This window comes from Garra rufa, chromosome 10 (assembly GCF_049309525.1).
Source record: "Garra rufa chromosome 10, GarRuf1.0, whole genome shotgun sequence".
Classification (NCBI taxonomy): Eukaryota; Metazoa; Chordata; class Actinopteri; order Cypriniformes; family Cyprinidae; genus Garra; species Garra rufa.
Window position 1 is genome coordinate 26,186,450 of NC_133370.1, and position 17,022 is coordinate 26,203,471.

The following is a 17,022-nucleotide window of genomic DNA, read 5'->3' on the forward strand; positions in this document are numbered from 1 at the left end:
AGACAAATAAATGTAATACGATTAATATATGTTAATAAAATGCACATGATGTTAATACTCAGTTGTTTTCTTCACTAATGGCTAATTCTGAGACAATCTCCAGATCCCCTGTAGATAATTGAGACTGAAGGCTAGGGATCCATAAGCCACACATGCCACATGACACATGCAAATTGCACATTAATCATAAATGTGAATGAGGTTCAGAAAGTGTGCTTTAATTTTCAATTTGCATGTGTAACCTATGATATTTGACTCTTGAAAGGGGTCATGAACTGCCTTTTTTATTATTTTTGTGCTGTTCTCTGAGGTCCACGTATAATGTTATCAAGATTTTGACTTCAAAAAACATAGTTTAGAAGAAATAGGCTATTTTCTGTCCTGTTTTCATGTCCCTCATTGAAATGCTCCATTTAAATAGCTGTGGCAGATTGGCTAGCAGTTGTTTATGTCTGACTACATACTTCATAGATGGAGCTGCTGTGTTAGTTTAAAAACTAAGTACTAAATACTAGTAATTAAATACTAAGTACATCTCAAGCAATCTGTAATAACAGACAAAGCAATAGTGACCACATGATAAAAACAGTTACTCACACTTGTGTGGTGCGACATTACTGTTGGATCAAATATAGTTGCCACAGCATCGTTTTTTAGTTTAAATCTTTCTGAAAATCCTGTGTCGAATTGTGCCTTCTTTGTAAACAAATCCACAGTAAAATGAAGTGAACAAAGGAACACGTTCTTACTGATGGGTTCTGGAACTTCAGTAATAATAAAGTTAATCCATTCTTTCCTAATGTTTGCTTTTCTTATAATTTACACTACATGAGTGAATCAGTGGGCGGGGCTAAACAGGCAGTGATGTAGAAGCAGTGGTTGAACTTCTTCTGTGGAGGCGGTATTTAGCCACAATATTACAGTGGAGTGGCATATTCCACAACCTGTAATTTTGGTAGATTGGCTTCAATTTAAGATGTTTTTATACTAATGAGAAAGTTTTGAGTTCTGAAACTTGGATGTTTTCATAGTACAATGACCTCTATGTCAAAAGATCAAGGGAATTTTTCTTAGTTCATGACCACTTTATGACATACAGTGCATTCAGAAAGCTTTTCAATTTTTTCCAGTTTTGTTATGTTGCAGCCTGATACTATAATTGTTTAAATTCATTTTTTTTTTGACAAATGATTTGGAAAGACACACACCTCTCTATAAAAGGCCTCACAGCTGACAATGCATACCAGAGCGAAAACCAAGCCATGAGGTCAAAGGAACTGCCTGCAGAACTCTTTTTGCAGAAATGAGCACAGTGGCTTCCATAATTCTCAAATGGAAGAAGTTTGGCACAACCAGGACTCTTCTGAGAGCTGGTTGCCCAGCCAAACTGAGCAATTGATGGAGAAGGGCCTCGTCTAGACTGGTGACCAAGAAGATGATAGTCACTCTAATTGAGCTCCATGATCATATATGCAGATGGGAGAAACCTACAGAAGGACAAACATCACTGCAACACTTGACCTCTCTGGGCTTTATAGTGGTGTGGCCAAACTCAATGAAAACACACTTGGAACTTGCAAAAACAGCTCCTAAAGGCCCCTCAGACTCTAAGAAACAAGATTCTCTGGTCTGATTAACCTCAATTCTAAGCATCATGTTTGAAGGAAATCAGCTCTGCTCATCACCTGCAAAGCATCATCCCAAAAGTAAAGTGTGCTGGTAGCAGCCTTATGTTGTGGGGCTGTTTTTCAGTTGCAGTTTCAGTTTAGAAGAAAAGCTCAATGCACCAAAATATTGAGATAGCCTTTATGAAAACCTAGTCCAGAGCATTTAGAACCTCAGACTGGGCTGAAGATTCACCTTCCAACAGGACAATGACCCTAAGCACACAGCAAGAGTGGCTTATGGACAACTCTGTGAATGTCCTTAAGTGGCCCAGCCACAGCCCTGACTTGAACTCTATCGAACATTTCTGGAGAGATTTGAATATGGCTGTCCACCGAAGGTCCTCATCCAACCTGACCAAACTTGAGAGGATTTGCAAAGAAGAATGGCAGAAAATCCCCCAGTCTAGGTGCGCAAAGCTTGTTGCATCATACCCAAAAAGACTCTAGGCTGGAATTGCTGCCAAAGGTGCTTCAACTAAGTATTGGTCTGAATACTTATGCAAATGTGAAATTTAATTTTTTTCTTTTTAATAAATTTACAGGCATTTAAAAAAATTCAGTTTTCACTTTGTTATTATGAGGTATGGAGTGTAGATTAATGAGAAAAAAAAAGTAAGGGATAATCAACGGTAAAAATAAGTAAGGGATAATCGCGGAGGCAACCACCCTCGCTTCGCGTCGGGCGGTTATTAGCCTCCACGTCGTGCATTTAAATCCTTTAATGCACGGCAAGCCGTTGATTATCCCGCTTATTCCATGGTCATTTGCAAATTTATAGACAAGTTAAAACTAGTATTGCTCTTTACAGTGCAAAATTTGACCGAATAGGTAAAAAAGACGGTTATTTTCGTCAGTTATGACACGCAGCTCTAGCATTCTGCCCGCTTCAAATCAGACACAGAGATGAAATAGTCCGGTAAGATCACATTTATTTGAATGCATTATAGCATTTGTTTCAGTAAATTATCGATCGACCGAGAGAAGGCGAGAGAGAGATGACATTTGTGTGTGTGTGTGTGTGTGTGTGTGTGTGTGTGTATCGTAGACTGTGTGTGTGTATGTGCGTTATGTTACCTGCCTGCATGCTGTGCGTCTGCGCGTCTCTCTCTACAAACAACGAATTCATTCAAAAACAGCAGTTTTACCACTTCGTTGCTGAGGAATATAATGTAGCGATCTAGTATATAGGCTATTTTAATAAGAATCACAGGCAAGAGCTTACAAGAAGTTTATGTATGTGCGCAGCACAATGCGATCTCCGACCTCTCTCTCTCTCTCTCTCTCTCTCTCTCTCTATCTGTGTGTGCGTTTACGTGCATCAATTAAAGCAGCGCATTAATATAGAACGGTGATTAAACTGACTTGGAACTACCTGTGCATTAAACGGTTTTACTGCCAGCCAATCAGAATCCAGTATCCAGACATTCCATGGAATAAATACATTTAAACAATTGTAGTATCAGGCTGCAACATAACAAAATTGAAAAAAGTGAAGGGGGTCTATATGCACTGTATAACTTTGCATAATGTTTCTTTTGCTAACTTCCAGCTTTATTGTGAGTAACTAAACTTGAATGTAATGGTTTCACTCAAGCCACATATTTTTCAAAAACTACACACTAATCAGAAATCTAAAACATGGTAAATCTTTAAGACACATAAACTTTAATAAATAAACCATGGATAGTTGGTTCCTTCACAAATTTTCTATTCTGACACAATCTCCAGCTTTGAAGCCTATGGTTTCATATAATCCGCACATGTATCACACTTACACGCTAATCAGAAATGTGAAACATGGTAGAGGTGCAATATGTGTGCTTCAATTTTCAGTCTGCATAGAATGCCCACATTTGTGTAGCCTATGACATTTGACTCTTTAAGAGACATAAACTTTAATAAATAAACCATGCACAGTTATTTTCTTCGCTAATGTCCTATACTGAAACAATCTCCAGCTTTATTATGAATAACGGGGCTTGAAGGTCATGGGATCATATAACCTGCACAAGTGTCACATGAAAATTGCTCACTAATCAGAAATGTGAAACATGGTAAATTGGGGGGTACCTGTGCACGGTGTAGCCTATTAGTTATAATGTGACATAAACAATAGTGATGTAGCATTGTTAAACGCTACATCACTGCTGTTTATGTCTCATTATAACTAAATGGGTTGTTACTGGAAACTGTACTTTGTCTATGAATAGTTGCGGTACTGTTATACAATGTTTTTAAATAGTTGTATAAGCTTCTTAGCTGGAAAATGTTATATTATGTTATTTATGCTTACCTGGCAAGGTACTGTCCAGAGGAGGGCAACTCGTGTTTATTAGGCTTGTCGAAGCAGTTGACCATGTTCTGGATGAGTGCCAGATCTGGTCTCACCATGGTCGCAGCATATACAGCCCTGCCAATAAGCTGCAGTGTATCCCTAATGTAGAAGTTCAGAGGCTTGCGATTCACCTCCCCATAAGCCAGAAGACCCAGGGGGGAGCCAATGGAGTGTAGAGAATCCAGAGTAAGCGGATATCCCTTGAGCCATTGCATCGGGGGCAACGCAACACTCAGCTGGTGGGCACTGCGCAGCACCCTGGCTGTACATTCAGGGTCAGAGCCGAAAAGCACCATGGAAGACGCCGGAGCAGAAGGAGTCCTGCTGAGGAGCTGTGAGAGTAGCTCCATTACCTTGTCTTCGCTCAAGTTTTCCTCCAGTCTTGACAGGTTGAGGGTCTCCCACAGGTGCCAGTGGGCTCCATTCAAGCCCAGGTGGCCCTGCTGTTGAAGCTCTTCCAGCATTCCCGTTTTCCCACCTCCCGGACAAAGAATTGCTGCTCCGCCCTGCCAGCCTCCTTTTAGCAACACCGCCAGCAGCAGATCAGACAGTCCTGAAGGGGGCGTTCGTGTCATCATCTGTAAATGGAAGCGGTTCTGAAAACAGAAAACATATACGGTTATGTCTAAGGCTGCACATTATTTACATTAGTTCACACCTGAATTGAAATTTCCTAAAAATGTACTCGCCCCTATGTCATTCAAGATGTTCATGTCTTTCTTTTTTCAGTAAAATAAGAAATTAAGGTTTTTGAGGAAAACGTTCCAGGATTTTTCTCCATACAGTGGACTTCAATAGGGATCAACAAATTAAAGGTCCAAATTGCGATTTCAGTGCAACTTCAAAGGGATCCCAGTCGAGGAATATCTAACGGAACAATGTGTAATTTTCTAAAAAAATAAAAATGTATATACTTGATTAAAAACAAATGCTCGTCTTGCAGTAGCGCTTATGTAACGCATGTTGTTCATCTGAGTACTCCAGTTAAAAAAGGAAAACGGCCATCATTGTTGTTTTACCTTTTTTTGTAAAAGGAGTTTAAATTTCTTTGCATGTACGCTTGCTTACTGGGTCGGTACTTCTGCCTGCATCTACGTAATGGGTGAAGTCATGGATGCAGAACAAGTGCAGGACGAGTTTTATGGTTAAAAGGTATATAATTTTTTTTTTTTTTAGAATATGACTGATAGTTTTGCTACGCAAGACCCTTATTCCTCGGCTGGGGTCGTGTAGAGCTCACAGAAACTGCAGTTTGGAAACTCTGCATTGGCCACCATTGAAGTGCACTATATGGAGAAAAATCCTGGAATGTTTTCCTCAAAAACCTTAACTTCTTTTCAACTGAAGAAGGAAAGACATGAACATCTTGGATAACAAAGGGTTGAGTAAATTATCAGGAAATTTTGATTCTGGAGTAAACTAATCCTTTAAGCAAAATAAAACCAAAACAGTGTTATGGCTTAGTGCAACTATCAAATCGAAATATATGAAATTTAAAGGTGCCATAGAATGCATTGATACAATATTTAAATTTTTTTTCTGATATCTCCATAGAAGGTATATGGCCTAAGAAAGGACAAAAATTCTCCAGAAATGCTTTTACAAGTCCATTTACAACCCTAGGATTTGTCCCTAGAATGAAATGGTCTGTTATTACCTTATTTGGAAGGTTCATGAATAATAATGATGAGCTTTGCTCTGATTGGCTGTTTCACAGAGTGGCTCATTTCAATAGCTTACACAGCAGGAAGGAAACACATGGAGGAAAATATATATTTAATTATGGAGCTCGAGCCGCTATTAATATGCGGGGCATTGAAACTGCCTTTTTGAATGCACGATCATTTTACTTTCGCTTTTGAGATTTGCATCGCACATGCTCTGTGTAACGTTATACTACAGCCGCAGTACTTAGCACATTTGACAAGTTTAGATGCTGTCAGTGGTGATCAGGATCTGCAAATCATTCGCCAATGTCCGCGCAGTCATCTCTCCTTACTGTTTATGTGGTAAGTGAAATCTTATGTACTGCAATGTAACAGGCTAGCGCTAGCAAGAAGCTAACCATGTCCCTTTAGTGGCTCGCCTTATTTTATTGGAACACGTTATTTGTTTTCCGTGCCTTTGTGAGTACAGTCACCAACCCATCCCTGCACTTAACATCCCCTGCACAAGCTGGAACATAACATTTATTCCTGTGATCTGCCATTTTCACTATTGTCCTTGCTTTGTTTTTTCACAATAGCCTACCTGCAGAACGTCTGATGATTGGGCTATGCAAATGTAGGGGGTGTAACTATTAATGATCGCAACTCTTACATAATAGTCGCTGTTATGATGGAATTGGCCTCTTTTTCAGTAGACTTTTGCAAACAGATTTACATAAGGAGGAAACAATGGTGTTTAAGACTCACGGTATGTCATGTCCATGTACAGAACTGTTATTATTCAACTATGCCAATGTAAATACAGTTTTCCATTCTATGGCACCTTTAAGTAAACAAATATATGTAGTGAATCTTCCAGTGTGAAGTGCAACACTGTGTTCTGTTACACACATTTTCAGTGTTTCAGAGCAGCTCGGTTTACAAGAAATGCTGCTTTCACATGAACTCAGAGTTTTGGTTGCTTATAACATGCATTCAGGGATGCAACATGCACCAACCATCTTTCCGAACTTATAATGAGAAATGCTTATAAACCAGCTGTTGTCAACAAGACAGAAGATTTAAATCATGGTTGCAATTCTCAGTTCCCGAGTTCCTGACAGTCCACAGCCCTGCAGACTTTAGCTTCAACTCTAATTAAACACCTGATTTAGCTAATCAAATCCTTCCGGCTAATTTGAAAACTACATGGGGTATGCATGTTGGAGCAGAACTGGAACAAACAAGCACAACAAACCTAGAGCTAACTGCAAATACAATTTTTATTAGAAAATGTGGATGGGCGATATGACCAAAATCTTATATTATTATATTAGCAATTTTATTTCACGGTAATGATATAGATCATGCTTTAAATAAGGTAGGGTGACTATACATGCCATTTTCCGGGGACACATTCTGGCCAGTATTTCTATGTTGCCTAAAATTACCAGAAGCTATAGAAAGCAGAGCAGATGGCTCCTAATGCTTTTGAATCACTCTCACGGTAATTTGATGTCATACAAACGATCGGTCTGTGCAGCGCTGCTTCAAGTCGAACACACCTGATAAGTGCACATATTTGCATTGCTTTTACCGTTTTGATCCAATATACTGTTATACATGCGTTTTCTTTCTCAGCTGTTTGTTTTCACTTTAAGGAGTAGTTCACTTTCAGAACAAAAATGTACAGATAATGTACTCACCCCCTTGTCATCCAAGATGTTCATGTCTTTTTTTCCTCAGTCGTACAGAAATTATATTTTTTGAGGAAAACATTTGAGGATTTCTCTCCATATAATGGACTTTTATGGTGCCCCTGAGTTTGAACTTCCAAAATGCAGTTTAAATGCAGCTTCAAAGGGCTCTAAATGATCCCAGCCGAGGAACAAGGGTCTTATCTAGCGAAACGGTTATTTTCTAAAAAAAAATAAAATTTATATACTTTTTAATCTCTACACAGAGTACACTCAGAGCTAGACAAGACGAGCATTTGAGGTTAAAAAATGTATATAAACTGTAATTTTCTTTTTAGAAAATAACCAATCGTTTTGTTAGATAAGACCCTTCTTTCCTCGGCTGTGATCGTTTAGAGCCATTTGAAGCTGCATTTTGGAAGTTCAAACTCGAGGGCACCATAGAAGTCCATTATATGGAAAGAAATCCTGAAATGTTTTCCTCAAAAAAACATAATTTCCTTACGAATGAAGAAAGAAAGACATGAACATCTTGGATGACAAGGGGGTGAGTACATTATCTGTAAATTTTTGTTCTGAAAGTGAACTATTCCTTTAAAGGTGCACTGTGTAATATTTAAGATGATCTCTAGACAGAGGTGCAATATAATATACATAACTTAAATAATGTTTTCAGGGGTGTATAAAGACCTTACTTAATGAACCATTATGTTTTTATTACCTTAGAATTATCAGTTTATATCTACATACACCGTGGATCCCCTCACATGGAAGTCGCCGTTATGTTTCTACAGTAGCCCTAAATGGAAAAACTGCTCTACAGATCGCGTTTCATCACTGTTGTTCTTGCGAAAAAACACTGACACAATGATGAACAAGTAACAGTAATATTCAGAATAACATCGTTTTATTGAATAGTGAAGTAAATATAATTCCTTAATTTACGTTTTAAAAGAAATCTCATTATCCGTTGCTGTCTAAAACGAGACATCTTAATCCTCTGTCGGTTACCGTAGTTCTTTAAAGGGAGGGGTGAGCGGTGGACTGTTGCAATTCACAACCTCACCGCTAGATGCCGCAAAAATCTACACACTGCACCTTTAAGATCAAAATTACTGTGTTTACGAGGATACGTGCAAAGACAGGTATTTAACTGTTCAAGGCCTATAAAGTGGCAAAAATAACTTCATTTAATACTCCTGCACTCTATGAGCACCATCTTTTCTTGCACATGCCTCTCTTAAAGCGCTCAAAACAGTCTCTCAGACAGCGCGCATATAGCGAAATGAGTTCTCTTTCGCTGCTGATTGTGTTTTAATGGCTTAAAATCACTTCTTTTAAACTGCAATGCTTAAAAACGCATGCAAGTTATGCTATTTCATGACCACATGACACAGCAGCACGTGAGTGTGTAACCGTGATAGAGACGATATTCCAAAATCTGTACTGGCTGACAAATTTCTATCAATTAATCGTGTCTACTGGTATATCACCCACCCCAATTAGAAAGAAAGAAAAGAAAAAAACAAGCACACCAAATCTATAGCTTATACTAATGCACACACACTGTACACTGCAACAAAAATTTTATTAAACAGAAATAAGAAAAAAAAAATCGCAATGAGATAATTTGTACCCTAGTTAGGTCTTCACACTGACTCACCAAAACAAAAAACAACCCTCACCCTAAAATACTGATATCTTCAGGCTGCAAATGCGTATTGTATTCCCTAATGATTTTACGTTTGAATAAGTAAGAGGGAAGTCTAGGGAGAGTGTTAGATCTCCCGTGACTTCCATCACCCAAAGCTGCCTTATAGGCAAATAGAGAAATATATTACTTACTCTGAACTCATGATGACCTCATCCTCAAGAACACTGAACACAACAGTTGTTTTGATGCAATCTTGGAAACATTTGAATCACTTGAATAAAAACCAGACACTAAAACAGTGTGGAAGAGCCGTCAGCTCTCATCTGAAATAGCTACAGGCCATCTCCACACAGACACTCTGCTGTTTTTGATGTGGACTGACAGGGAGGCGTGCATGAATGTGCCGTGAGAGTGAAAGATTGGATGCTTGGGTGTTCTGAAGGGGAGAGCGGCTGTTTGAACCTGGTGGGGGGCTGCAAGCGAGCAGCACGGGGCTGCGGCGGTGAAGAGGAGTCCCCACGCAAAGTTAAAACCTGTGTGACTGGAATAACATTACCGCCGGCGGCTCAGACACGCGTCCCTGTGACTTTCACCGCTACTTAGGGCACACGAATTAGCACGCATGCTGACGACTCCATGCGGCGATGCCAAACCGGATGAATTTGAAGAAGAAAGATAAAAACACGACATTCATTTGGTCTCGAAGCGCTGAAACAAAAGAATAGGACTTCAAAAAATAGATGGACCAAGGGGGTCCCAGGGTAGCGCTGCGTACATATGGGAGCTTAGATAAGAAGAGAGAACGGGGGCAGGCTTATCTTTTATTTACCAGTAAATCCAGGTGATGCCAGGTGAATAGCAAACAAACAAGCAAACAAACAAACACCTTCTATGTGGAGGCAAACTTTCAGCCTTGAGGCCTCTCATTGCTCAATCGATCTGAAAACAGCTGCTCCTCCAAACAATACCTGCGCCCGGAAGGACTTCACCCTTCTCACGTCTAAATGGATCCACGAGCTGACGGCATCTGAGCAGCGTGAGCAGTTTGATTTGTTTTCCCCGTCTTGGAAGTTTAGCGGGAAATGTCTATTTCCATTTCTACTTTTCCCACACCTTCCGACCAATTTTCACAATCTGTCTTAACACCGGGGAGAAATAAATGGGTGCTGTTTTTTTACCTGACATCTCATAAATGGTCCAAATGCTGTAGAGTAACATTTCATTAATATCTAATACGGCAACATACAGGCTTTGCAGACTAATACAAACAGTAGTTTGGCCGTCAAATTATCGTGCAGGTGTGGAGACGGAGCTGCTGGATCTATCTGTCACTCTCACACAGCAACGGCACCTGATCCATAAACAAACCATAATTGAGCAGAGAAATTGGAAATTACAGTCTATCTTCCTGAAACAGACGGCCAAACTCCAGTAAAACCCAATGATTTCTGCTCTGATACTTGATGAGTTTGTGAGGTAGGCCTACCTAATTTTGAAATTATGGTCTGTTTTATACCTTCTGCATTTCGTTTTCAATTATGAAAAATGTGACTGATGTTTCAGATACACCCCTGAATAGCAGGGATGTGCAAAACATATTTTCATAATTTTTTAATCAGTGGTTTGACAGAATGACTAATTGACTCATTTACTCATTTATGTTGCTCCAAATCTGCATGACTTTCTTTTGTGAACATTTGGTTACTTCCATTGTACAGACCAAACACTGAAACATTGCTCAAAATATCTTCTTTTATGATTCACAGTAAATTATGACAGAATCATTTTCATTTTTGGGTGAACTATCCCTTTAAAGAAGAAGTTCACTTCCAAAGTGAACATTTCTAGAAAATGTAGTCACCCCCATGTCATCTGAAATGCTCATGTCTTTCTTTCTTCAGTCACAAAGAAATTTTTTTGAGGAAAACGTTCCACATTTTTTCTATATATAATGGACTTCAATGGGAGCCAATGGGTTGAAGGTCCAAACTGCAGTTTCAATGCAGCTTCAAAGGACTCTACACAATCCCAGCCGAGGAATAAGGGTCTTGTCTAGTGAAACAATCAGTCATTTTCCTTAAAAAATTCAAATTTATATACATTTTAACCACTAATGCTTATATCTTGCATCTTCACACATTGCATAATCATGTTGGAAAAGTCATAAGCGGTTAGTTCTTCATCTGTGTACTTCAAAAAGGTAGAGTTGGGCCAAAAAACTCATCTCATTTAATTTATCTCCATCTCCATCTAATCAAGAAAGAATTGATTGAGTCAGTGTGGAAGAACTTGTCAGGTCTGCAGAAAGCAAAGTCCTAATCCCAGCTGAACACCTCTAGTGTGATTTTAAATGCAGACCTTGAGCCAAATACTCAACACCGAACACCAATGACTTGTATGTATGGGTACAGTCGTTTTAGACACTGCCAAAACTGTTGCAACAGAAATGGAAATACAATTTTTAAATAAATGAATTGTTTCAATCTTTGTTGCCACAGTTTTGGAAGTGCCTTTTTTGGTTCTAAAAAAGAGGGTGTCCCAATATTTTTTTCCATATAGTGTACGAACAAGACATTGGTGTTTGTTGATGAGTTTTTGACTCAAGGTCTGTGTTTAAAGTCACACCAGAGATGTTCAGCTGGGATTAGGACTTTGCTTTCTGCAGACCAGTCAAGTTCTTCAACACTGGATCCATCATTTCTTTTTGAACCTTGCCCTATACACAGATGATTGTTATTAGGGTTGTGCCGATAGACGATAGTATCGTGTATCGACGATAGTCAAAGATATCGCCTGTTGCTGATGCTTTTGACGATAGTAAGACGATTATTATTATTATTATTATGCGTCAAAAAGGCACCTAACTTTAGCGATGCGGCGCAGAGAGTCGGTTCTAGGATGCCTCAGAAACTTGCCGCGGTATAAACGTGCAGTGAAAATGGGTAAGAGATTTATTCATCATATAGTGTACATAGATTAAGTGTAGACAGTCATTAGGATAACAGAGGTAGTAAAATGTGGTTTAGGCTGAATTAAATAAGATATATGAGAATCTGTCTGTATATAGTAAACAGAAACATTTAACATCTGAATGCGTTAACTAGAATTACAATGCGATAAAATGGCGCTAAACATATGCACGTGAATTACACGCACATCGCTTCTCCACAATCAATATGAACTGAACTACAACATGAACTGATGACAAAGATCAGACACACAGCGGTAACATTATCGCAATATGACGGGTAAAGAAAGATACATTCATTTACATTCACGCACGCACATTTACCGCTCCCTGTAGATAGCAGAGAATGAAACCGAAAGTAAACTTAAACCTATCCAACAGAACTACAGTCAGCACTCTGTACACGCACTACTTAGTCATGCACTACCCTTACAAAACGAATAAGGAATTTATTACATATTGACATATTTACATGTCATTAAATAAATTAGCACGATAGTATGCTGTATCGCGATCTCACAGGCTGACGATAGGACGATATGAAAATTGTGCATATCGCCCAACACTAATTGTCATGTTAGAATAGAAAAGGGTCCTGTCCTTTGCTATAAAACTGTTGCTATAAAATTAGAAGCACACAATTCCCCAAAATATCAATTTATGCTTAAACATTAAGGTTTGTACTCATGGAAATTACTAAAGTAGTCAAACCTGTACATTAGAAGGGGGTGTTCTAATACTTCTAGCAATATACTGTATGTTATATGTGAGTAAATACAGCCTCCTGGCCGAGCTAGTGCAAAATGAGCATTTGTGGTTATAAAGTGTATAAAGTATTTTTTTCTTAGAAAATGACAGATCGTTTCGCTAGATAAGACCCTTATTCCTCAGCTTGGATCGTGTAGAGCCCTTTGAAGCTGCACTGAAATCACAATTTGGACTTTCAAACTTCTGACCACCATTAAAGTCCACTATCCCTGGTGAACAAACCAGCTAAAACCAGCCTAGGCTGGTTGGCTGGTTTTAGCTGGTCAACCAGTCTGGTTTTAGCTGGTCAGCAGGCTGGTTTTAGAGGGGTTCTGGCCAATTTTCGAGCCTGGCCAGGCTCGTCAGGCTGGTAAACCTCCAGCTAAAACCAGCTTGGCCAGGCTGGGAGACCAGCTAAAACCAGCTACTTCCAGCTTAAACCAGCCTGACCAGCCAACCAGCCTAGGCTGGTATTAGCTGTTTTTTTTCAGCAGGGATATGGAAAAAATCCTAGAATGTTTTCCTCAAAAACTATAATTTCTTTTTGACTGAAGAAAGACGGATATGAACATCTTGGATGACATGGGGGTTATTAGGAATTATTAGGAAATTTTCATTTTGAAAGTGAACTTCTCCTTTAAAGAGACCTTGTATAATCTGATTTTGGGTCATTTCCACCATGTGGGTTTCTTAGGACATTGCAATTGACACAGGGTAATTATCCTGAGCTGTGACATAGAAAGGCAGAGATAAGAAAAAACCCATAGGAAAAAGTCCATTTCACACGTTTAAGTGACCTAGTAAAATATCTACCATTTTATCAGAATTGAAGGCTAATTTCTCAAGGCTATTAAGGGTAAAACGTGTTTTAAAGAACCAGATGGTCTATGACAACTGGCAGCAGGGGCTAACGGGGCCATGCTAAGCACCCAAATCTCGAGCCCTTGGGTCTTGCTTTCAGAAACAGCCTGAGGGAGCTTAACAGAATGAAACAGAACTCGTGTGTCAAGATGTGTTTCTAAAAGCAAAACTATTTTTAACTTGACATGCCACATCAAAAACACAACATTTGTGGTGCAAAACATGACGCAACAGCCTTAAATTTGTATCTGCATGTGTATACAGACTAACATTAAAGAAACAGCAGAAACAGCAGAGTATTGCAAATGTCAGAGATTCAACATAATTAGGCTAAATATCTATAACTTTTAATTGAACAAAAATATTAGATTCAACACAAAAACGGCGACCTTGGGATTCTTATACATAATAGAACTTTTTTCACATCAGGCTTCACATCTGAATCCCAATAGTAATTGTCTTGACATTTATAGGAGGACTTGTTAACAGAAGCGGTGTTTTGATGCAGTGCTTTAATAGATACGAATTTAACGACCAATTTCCTGAGGCAAGACATTTGCGATGCTAAAACCGTGCTCTGAGAAGAAGCCAGAAAAAAATTAAATCTAGACCTTGTCGACTTCACTAATTCAGTAATTGGTTTGTGGGCGACTAGTCAACCATCCTGACTCATCCCTACTCTGTAATCATCTTTTGGTGTTTTTTTCTCTTCTTAGTGTCACAACGTTGTGCCAAAATGCTTTAATGTCATAAAAAAACTGCCTATCTTGATATAAAATTCTGCCTCACAATGTTTTGAGGAAAGAAATATGATGGCAGAGAAAAATGTGAGCAAAAGATACATCAATACTGCTTCTTCTTTATTAAGAGTGACAGTAAGTTAATTAAGAAGGACCACCGTGGAACCGGTAAAGACTTGTCAACGTGAATAATTTTGAAATACCTACACAGGCTTGCAAAAAACAAATGTCTAATTACAGAATAAAAATGAGGCTCTCTTTGGGTCTCTGACTGACATCTGAAGAGGATCATGTTGGGATAAAGAAGTGATTTATACAATATACCATTATACATATAAATTGTTTTCATGACCTGAGGAGTGATTTATGGTTATGTATCTACACTATTTATGCAAATGAGTCTAGAAAAAAGGATTTAGCATAATTAAAAAGGGTGAGCAGCTTATATATATGATGTCAAGAGTAGCTATCATGCTTAATAAAGTGTTCATGTGGCTTGAAAGCGATGCTTAAATACTTGCTTGGTCTGCCATACTGAGTGGCATCCCCTCTGTGTTTAGTTAGCCACATCATTAGGCATGAGTACGTGTTAGCAAATGTGTGACATCCCAAATCTCAAAATGCACCCAAGGCTCAATTCAGCATCAGATAAGTAGAGAAATAGCAGCTCTTCATAATCTCTGCATTATCATCAAAGTGCTTCATGTCTTGTTTTAGATTTCCGATCTGCTATGATAATAATTAAAAACATGAAAGAAAAGAAAGACTTTTGATGCATGGGAGTCCACTACGAAAACTCATTTTTAACCCATAAAGGTATGATGTAATATTCAAGGCAAAAAGGACCTGGATGACCTGCTACTTTAGGCAAGATTTTGATGGGCACTTTACTATTTTGGTATCTCTGTTCATGAACCCTTTAAAGTAGCAAACAGTAGTGAAAGTATCACTACAATATCTACCTTTGTTGTGACTTGTGTTTGTGAAAATGCATTACAAGTAATGCAAATTATGTAATCAGCGTACATTTTTAAGCAACTAGTAAAGTGACTTTTTCAAATATGTAATGCAAGTTACTTTGTTTTCCCATTGAGAGAAATTTGGAGTAAGTGCAGAGCCTGAGTTGCTTCAGCCTGAGGCTTATTAATTTCATTTTCTGGTGTGAAAGAGCCTTTACAGGCTCCCAGAAATACTTTTGTTTTTTGTTTTTGTTATTAAAAACCAAATATACAAGCAATTTTGTGAAAACAATTTAACAAAGGCATCAGTACATTTGAGTAAGTCTGAGAACATAAGTTGATGAATAAAAAAACAAAAAAACAAATTGGCTTTAAATGTTCCTGTTCAAAATTATTCAACCCCCAAAAGGAGTTTTATTCTTCAAAACCAGCAATAAACGTTGATTGGAAGTGCTTAGAAGCTTCTGTCACCTCTCTACTGCATTCTTGGCCCATTCCTCGCCTGAAAAGCTTTTAGATCACTGATGATCTTTGGTTTTCACTTTGCCACTGCTTCCTTCAAATTCAGCCAAATATTTTCAATGAGAATTAAATCTGGAGACTGAACAGGCCACTCAAGAACATTCTATGACTGATCTCTGAACCAAGCATAAGTAGATTGGGATGTATACTTTGGGATGATTGTCCTGTAGGAAAGTCCATTGATCATCAGCTTCAGTCTTTGCACCAAAGGCATCACAATTCTTGCCAAAATGGCCTGATACTTAAAATAATCCATGATATCCTGCATACAGTAATGTTTTCCACTTCTGCTATAGTAAAACAACCCCATAACAGGACTGATCCGCCTTTGACGATGTACAGCCAAAGACTTGAGAGATGACTTGAGGTCATCTCTCAAGTCTTTGGCTGTACATTGCAGCTCTAAACAAACATTTTATGATATTGTGCTTTTGTTTGTTGAACACTCTCAAAGGTTTTCTGGTACAATAAACTTTAAACTAAGGAATACAGCTGCTAGCTGTGTCCAGGAGTTTTTAATGTCTTGGAAATCTTCATGTAGCCTTAGACTTTCTAATATAATAAAACTAGTTTTTCTCTATACTGTAGCTTTTGTGTGAGCTCTGTTGACTTTCCCATATTTGCTACTCAGCTTCAGCACATGCATGGGCTAAATGTAGGTATGTGTAACACCCCAAGCTAATTCAGTTTTCTTTAATAGAGTTTCTAAAGGCTTAATTGTGTTTTAGGACAATTTTGTTCCCTACCATAAAAATAAGTAACTTAAAACAGAAATGTTAAATAGGGGTTGAATAATTATGACTGTGTTGTTAATACAAAATTATATATTGACATTATCACTTTTCATGCCAGTAAACTGTTGTAGATGTAAAATTTTTTATAAAGTCCTGGATCTTCAGAAAAGCTTGTATTTGTAAAGTACTACAGTCTCTAGGGGGTTGAATAATTTCGATTGCAACTGTATATACAGTCAAGTCCAAAATTATTCATACCCCTGGCAAATTCTGACTTAAAGTTACTTTTATTTAACCAGCAAGTTTTTTTTGACCGGAAATTACACAGGCTTCTCCTAGAAGATAATAAGACGATGTGAGGTATTATTGTGGAAAAAATTATTACTCATCTTTTATTTACATTTGAACAAAAAGTGGCATGTCCAAAATTATTCATACCCTTCTCAATAATCAATAGAAAAGCCTTTATTGGCTATTACAGCAAACAAATGC

The 17,022-nt window shown here is 38.3% G+C and overlaps 1 protein-coding gene across 1 annotated transcript in view; it reads right to left on the minus strand.

Annotated features, from left to right (window-relative positions):
- Positions 1–17,022, minus strand: part of grin3ba (glutamate receptor, ionotropic, N-methyl-D-aspartate 3Ba) — an 81,946-nt gene that overhangs the window by 45,529 nt on the left and 19,395 nt on the right. The window contains exon 2 of the mRNA XM_073849180.1: positions 3,961–4,598. Coding sequence (XP_073705281.1) covers positions 3,961–4,598 — 638 coding nt within the window. The remainder of the gene's footprint in view (positions 1–3,960; positions 4,599–17,022) is intronic.